Source organism: Pteropus vampyrus, unplaced genomic scaffold (assembly GCF_000151845.1).
Source record: "Pteropus vampyrus isolate Shadow unplaced genomic scaffold, Pvam_2.0 Scaffold197, whole genome shotgun sequence".
In the NCBI taxonomy this organism is placed as follows: Eukaryota; Metazoa; Chordata; class Mammalia; order Chiroptera; family Pteropodidae; genus Pteropus; species Pteropus vampyrus.
In genome coordinates, this window is record NW_011888978.1 from 2,264,899 (window position 1) to 2,272,147 (window position 7,249).

Here is a 7,249-nt window from a genome sequence, read left to right on the forward strand (position 1 = left end):
TCAGTGATCAGGACACAGACCTGCTGTATGTTCCTTGTCTGTACTGGCTCCCTTGGCATGTATGTGACATGAGTGATTTGCTCTAAGTTTGTGGCTAATGAAAGCCCTTGGGTCTTTTCTCAAGTGAGCTATTGTTGCAGAGCAAGGTGAATGCCCAATCTGAGTTACTGTTCATGAAATAAATGATTCTGCTAAGTATGATCCCATCAGAATCCATGTGAAACTGGTGAAAGCCAATTCTCATCATCTTTATGAAAATTACTCTAGGTGTTTTCTTGGGATCATCTGGCACATGCAATCCAAAAAAACAATTTGTTACTTACTCATTAGCATTCAAGCTAGCTGTGGCTCTGATGATCATGTAGCAGAGTGTGAGAGCACTGAGGAGGCCAAAACTGGCAATAATAAACCATTCTTCTGTTGACAAAGCAAAGGGAGGAAATCACTCTGGGGAGAAGGCTTAAGTCAAATCGATGTCAACATTTCCCTCAAAAGCAACGACCGCAGACGTCAACGGAGCTGTAAGCCCAGAGTGGCCCAAGGCAGTGAGGCAGGAAGAGGTTTGCCAGAGAGCTACTAAGTGGAGAAGGTTAGTGGAAGGAGTGGTGGAAGCTGCAAGGGAGAAAGGAAGCGCGGCCCGGACACTTCTTCCTGTTCAGGTGTGGCCACCAAAACACCGTGCAGTAAGAAGACGTATGTAAAATTGCACACAGACAGAGATTTTTCATTTGTTGACTAAGTGACAGTAAAGTGGACTAGCCATACTTATAAGCTTTCCTTCTTCATTCTGTCATTTCTGCATGGTTATGTCATCATTCTTAGAGAATGGCTTAGAAACATGGAGTAGTGGTTCCCAAAGGTCCGCCGGCTGGCCTTCCACGGCATTCACATCTACATTCTTGCCCTTTATGCACGGGTTACTTATAGTCTCTGTTTTAAAAGGACATGTTACTGGAGGCTCCTGGAAAGGTCTACCCTTCAGAGCCCCACCACTGGGAAGCAGCACTGGCTGTTCTGGCTCTGTCACACAGAAGTAGGAAGGGTAGGTGCTTCCCAAGGACTTGGCCCGTTAAAGAGTGGAGAACCCTCTGGTACACAGAACTCTAAGGGTTTTTATCTAGTCTCTCTCTAGATCCAGGAAGTCAGTTCACATTTTCCCTTAACTTTTCAAAGTCTGTATCGTAACATTCCAAAAATGGTATTTACTGAGAATCTCAAAAATAACCTGAGCATCAATCTGACATCCAAACAAGTCTTAACTCTAAATGTTTCCTAGAGCACACTTACTAGGGCTGGTTTAGCAAAGCGTTACACAGTGAAAGTCCCTCTACGTGGTGAGGTGGAAGAGAAGTTTGCGCCTGGAATGCCGACTGTTGTGTGCAACGGCTGTGCTTACCACGCGTGCTTCTGCATCCGATTTCCACGAGTCCTCCAACTATGCAATAATACTACGTGTGCCTAGGAATTCTCCTAGAAAGGATGATTCTACTTTCATTGGATTTTACAGGTGGTGAGCTGTTCTTCAGGATTCCAGGATGCTGAGTTCTATGAGGAATTCTCTGCCCACCTTGGTTTGTATTATTAAAAGACTTCACAAAATCGTTCTTTTAGACAACAGTGTAGCCACTGCTTCTTGGATTATATATATATTCCTTATTGGTACAGCGAATTTATAAGGTTTTCATTAACATCAAAATGAACATTCAGAACCCATACAAAATCTACTTTTTTTACCTGCATATATTTTAAATTAGGAAAAATGTACGCCGGCATTTAAAAAAATTAAAAGATGATTGATCATCTGTATCAAAAGCTTAACATGGCATTCTCTACTTTTTTTTCTTCTAAGAGACTTTAATACATGATAAGCAGACTAACTTTTAGAATTTCAATTATGCCTATGTTTCTGAATTCTGAAAATACCATCCATATATACATGAAATTTCGCTGATAAAAACTAGTAACCAGAAAAAATAAACACCATCATAACGAACCGAATGGGCTCAGGGCTCGTGTAGCAGAGGTCCACTGCAGCCAGGGTCTCAGTCTCCTCTGTCCTCCCAGAGTGTATTTAGCACAGTGCCTTGCACACAGTGGGTGCACTGTAGTTGCTGTGGCACTACAGGGCTTTGAGGGAAAATAGAGGTACCTTTGGTAGAATTTAACCACATGAATTTTATTAATTAACGTGTAAATTCTTCTACAAATGATTAATTTGACAAATGAAATAATATTTTCTTATCATCAAAACAGATTTTGAAAGGTCATTTCTACATAAAATATAATAGAATTAATGTTGTAGTAGGTGCTCAATAAATGTCAATCAATGAAGGTCCTACGAAAACTCATTAATAAACAACCTTTGTCTCCTTTATTACCACTAGTTCAAGTTAAAAAAATCTAGACCACAAAACCTTAATGCCAAAGTAGGAAAATATGAAATGGTGTTAAAACAAATCACTGGGAAATGGTCAGAAACGAGTCAAACTATATCAAAGACTAGTTTTACTTATTTTATAACGGAACGAAGTCTCTTTGAGTTTAGACAAATGATAGAATAAAGCCTGGGAAATCATCTTCTAATAACTTTGCGTTGGTGAAAAACATCAATGAGTCATACTATGTGAAGGGAAAAATCTTTTTCAACAGCTTTAGCACTGTATCAACTCTCAGAGGTAAACAGTCTCGTTAGGCTTAGGGCTTGAAGCGACAGGTGAGCGATAGCACCAGAGTGGTGACGAGATGGGGAGGAGAGTTGTTAAATGAAAATAACACGAAAAGAATGGACTTGAAGAAAAGAGCTGGCTGGTTACGGGGGAAGGTCTGCCACACACGCCGCTGCCCACTCACACCTACTGGTATGGCCGTCAGCACTCGGAGCACTGCTGCTCTCGTCAGTGGGTCAGCAGCGGGACGCTCACGGCCAGCACAAGAGCAGTCTGGTAGGCGGACTTCCCTTTGGCTCCACTCGCCCTCGTGTGCAATTATACCGAAGAGAAAAGTGCCAAATACCACACTTCACGTAAGTGTGAAATACAGTGGGCGGCCAAGGCTACTCGGCTCTTCCTGAAGTTGTCATCGTTCAGACCGAACCTCGAGAGCACTGGTGCTCATGGTCACTCCCCAGAAGCTGCCTCCTTTGTCTGTCCCAGTGTGACCCTTTAACATGCCTGTTTGCATTATGATCACTTCAAAAACAGGTTTATAAACAGCTGCTGAGACAAACATGCCTCTGAACAACTACTGGTCAGGGCAGCTACTCCTATCAATTACACACAGCACGCAAGCTCCGTATTGTAAAGCAGGTTTTGTCACTCCAAATATCCATTTTGACAAAAGTACCCATTATTTTCTAGGGTACAGACTATGTCGCTGGCCCCACGTCCACCTCAGCTCCCCTCTCTAGTGGTCTCCCCATGCCTAACAGCAGCGGCAAACCTGCCCTGCACCTGGGCGCAGGCCCAACTTACTTGTTACTGCGATGTTGATCTCTCCTGTTCTAGGGGTGAGTTCTCCATCCTGAGGAAGAGGCGAGATCCCCGAAGTTCGAAGTGGCTCGAGGCCAAGGGAGTTGTCGCTGGCGAGGTCACCTAGGGCTGATCTTCGGTTAACTGCCTGGTTTCTGGTGAGCCTTTCCATATCAAACGCTACGTTATCAGTGCATGGCAAATTTGGCTGCAAAATATGTCCAAATTAAAAGTATTTGTAAGAATAACAAATCCTAAATATCTGATGCTGTTAAAAAGACTTCAAGTTTTTTCCCATGGGATTTCTGCTTATTTCTCTCCCCATCTACCCTTTCCACTGTCACCTAAGAGCTTTTCTTTAAAAGAAACAGATGATTCCCTCCCAAAAATGGTACAAAAAAACCTCAAAATCCATTTCAGAACTGAGAAAATAAGTTACTTCATCTCTGTAAAGAAATGACCTCGTGGACATGGCTCACAGGCAGAGCGGTTCATTACCGTTAGTATGAAGCTGACAAACAGCCAAGTGTACCACTCTGGCTCTATGTTAACGCTGAAGGACAGCAGGTAACGTAAAATATCCCTCTGATCCTATTAACTTCTCTATAACACCCCATTTATCTGGCCACCAGTTTTTAAATATCTTCTATTTTTAAACACAAGTAAAGCACAAAACAAAGACTTTTGAACCTAAGAAAGCTGTTTTTAAACCTAAGTGTCTGATCCTGAAGGAGAGGTGTAGAGCCATCCTGGGGCTGGAGAATGACTAAAAAGTGGACTCAAAAGTCTTCTGATTTAACAATATGGATATCTGGTTTCTCTGGCAACCTTTGGTTCTTTCGGCTGACAGCAGATTAGAAGCAGAGCTAGGAAAGGTGGCTGGGAGAAGCTTATGCACAGAGAAGTGACAGACTACCAAATCCAACACAAATGGCTTCCTGAGCAAAAGAATGTTGCTCTAGATCACCCCAAAGCCCAATTAAAAAAAAAAAATCACGGCAGAGTGTAATAACTGGTGCTAGTAATGACACCCAGTTACTTAGGTTTATTATTTTTTTTTTATATTTAAGGAACGATAGTAGGTTCTAAGACATTCCAGAAAGCTTTTCATTAAGAACAGAAAAGTATTAGTAGTTCAAAGAATAAGACTTAAAACAACACCAAGAAGGCTGGAGGCAACAAAAGGCTAAGTTAATACTTCCCTAAGTGTCTGCTACATGCCTGACACTATGGCAAGTCTGTGTTAAACTCCTCAAATGGGGGTGACCTGGCCCCCCAAGGGACATTTGGAGACACTTTTGATTGTGTGACCGGGGAGTTGTGCTACTGGCATTAGGAGAGGCCGGGGATGCTGCTAGCCAGTGGAGAGGAACCTTGTCAAACTATAACGTCACTGATATCATGTGATCTCCGGAGATGGAAAGTAAATGGGGCATGAATGCCCATTTTGGGACTGCAATTAAACTGTCATCTGATGGCGTATCTCTAACAGAAATACTCAGATCTTCTTTGGGTTGCCAGGCTAAAATGAGGAATTCATCGGTTGGGTCAAATTAAACTTTTCGCTCCATAAGGAGGTTATTCATACACTTTTTCTGAGACTAGAAAGTATTTCATTTTCTTCTAAAAAGCGTTAATCTTGGATATAGCCTTCTCTTACGGAAGGAACTGTAGGAAGTCTCCAAGGTCTTCGGCTGGCAGGATTGACTCATCCGGCCAGAGGTGAAGGGCCCCACACGGCCTCTGACCTAAGCCCCTGCCAGGCTGCCACGGTTCACCCAGGGCTGGCACTGCCACCTTCACTGCTTGCAACTTGATGCTCAGGAAAGCCGAACTCAAGAGGAAGGAACACAAGTGATGACATAGTTTTCTATTATGCTGAACGCAGAAAAAATTACTACTGGAATGGAGCCAAAAGTCTATATTCTATTCCTTTTTTAAAATAAAAAAGATATTGGAATGAAGGAGAATCCCAACCGTCTCTACCTCACTTCCTCATCATACACCCATCACCCAACAGAAGCGTGCTCCGAAGCAGACTAGCATAATTCTGCTTCTCTTCCAGGAGTTCCCTCAGACTGGCTGGATTTTATTCTGGAAGAAAGGCACGATTGGACTAAAGAAGCTACATAGCAGAGAAAGCCAGCGTTTCCTTGTGAGACATAACCATCCACTCCTGCTGTGTTATGTTACAGGTAGAGATAATACTCCCCAAAGTAGTAACAAAATAGAAAACATACCACAATTCCCAGGGCCTTCAAAATATTAAGTTTGCACATAGGACAGGTACAATGTTCACTAAGCCAGGGATCCACGCAGGACTTGTGAAAAACATGCCTATAAAAAAATCGAGAATTACATCACAAATTATACACTAAAAAATCATTAGACCAAAATGCAAAGAAATTGTATGAAAAAGTAGCTGGCAGAAAACCTCCTGAATCCAATCTTACATATCGATAGGACTGTATAATGAGACCTCATAAGTAGCATTTGGCTATTTGGTCTTTTTATTCTACTAAATTCCAAAAAAGATTTGAAGAAACTTAGGCAATTTATTAAGAATGAAGACAATGAATTACACCTTATAAATTTCAAAAAGATATTCAGAGTTAAATGAAGAGTTCTGTGTGTAATTATTAGTTTCATGGAACTGTTTAAATGTCACTTAAAACATTACTTAAAAGGACTTCTTAGCAACCTTTGCTATATGTTTGTAAAAGTTACAGGGTAGTTGGGGCTATCTTTAGGGATGAACTGTACTTACGAATCAGATAACACTTAGCCAGCAGTATTCAGCTGAAATGTTAAAGGGAGAGAGAGGATAGGTGACTTTCTCTTGTTTAGGAGAATAGAAAGTCACATCCTTGTGATGGGAAGTCAGCTATGGAGGGTTTTACATTCCTAGGAAAGGAGCTCAAGCCCTTTGGAAGGGAGAAAAGATGTTGGAGGAACTGCAGCAATCACTGCTCTCAGCTCAAGTTCCCTGCACGGCAGCGCCAAGAAGCTGAGGTGAAGGCGCGGGGAGTCCCAGAGCCAAGACAGAAGTTTCAGGCACCTCTGGAAGAATTAGAACCTAAGTCTTGTGATGAGATGAAAGAAATTTTAAGAAAGATAATAAACTGCATCATCATGTGTCTTTAAAATGTCGTTTATAATTTCTATCTAGATTATAAAGTTACATGCGGCCGTTTAAAAATGCGGGGTTAATTTTAAAAAGAGGTGTAGAAAACTCACTGTTTTAATTGGGATTTGGAAGAAACACTCATGCTGACAGCTTCAGCCTGAACGACACCCACCCACTCACCCATTGCCACTCTGTGGCCTTGCATCCATTTGCTTTGGGGTAAGAATAAAGGCCTTGAAGGAGGCATTTGTCAGTCTAGTCTGAAACCTGTAAATAATGCAATGAACTGGAGCCTTATCACTCTGGAAGGCTCTTATTTAAACCTGACGGTTTTTACTTAAGGGGTGGAAGCCACCGAACCGTAGTCTCGACCTAAATTCACTTGTGTACATAAGGCCTCATGTCCCAGTCCCGTTCCTCGTATCCTCATCTGAGAGCGCTCCCAGAGCGAGGGGAAGGCTCTTTACTACAGGGACCACTGAGGGGTGTGCTCAGGGCTTGGTCTGCTCCCCAGCAGTTGTCAACTGTGTCAGGCTGGCTAGTCTAACAAAGACCAGGACTTGGCTTTTAATTCTTTTTGGGGACACAGTCCCCTCTGGGTCTGACATAAGGGACGACCTCTCCCACGACAGGGTGCATCTGCCTGATGTCTGGC

General features: G+C 42.5%; 1 protein-coding gene across 1 annotated transcript in view; it reads right to left on the reverse strand.

The window, feature by feature from the left end:
• Nucleotides 1-7,249, reverse strand: part of RNF130 (ring finger protein 130) — a 95,429-nt gene that overhangs the window by 9,060 nt on the left and 79,120 nt on the right. The window contains exons 6-8 of the mRNA XM_011371982.1: nt 5,708-5,804; nt 3,471-3,675; nt 324-417 (exon numbers count right to left, since the gene is read on the reverse strand). Coding sequence (XP_011370284.1) covers nt 324-417; nt 3,471-3,675; nt 5,708-5,804 — 396 coding nt within the window. The remainder of the gene's footprint in view (nt 1-323; nt 418-3,470; nt 3,676-5,707; nt 5,805-7,249) is intronic.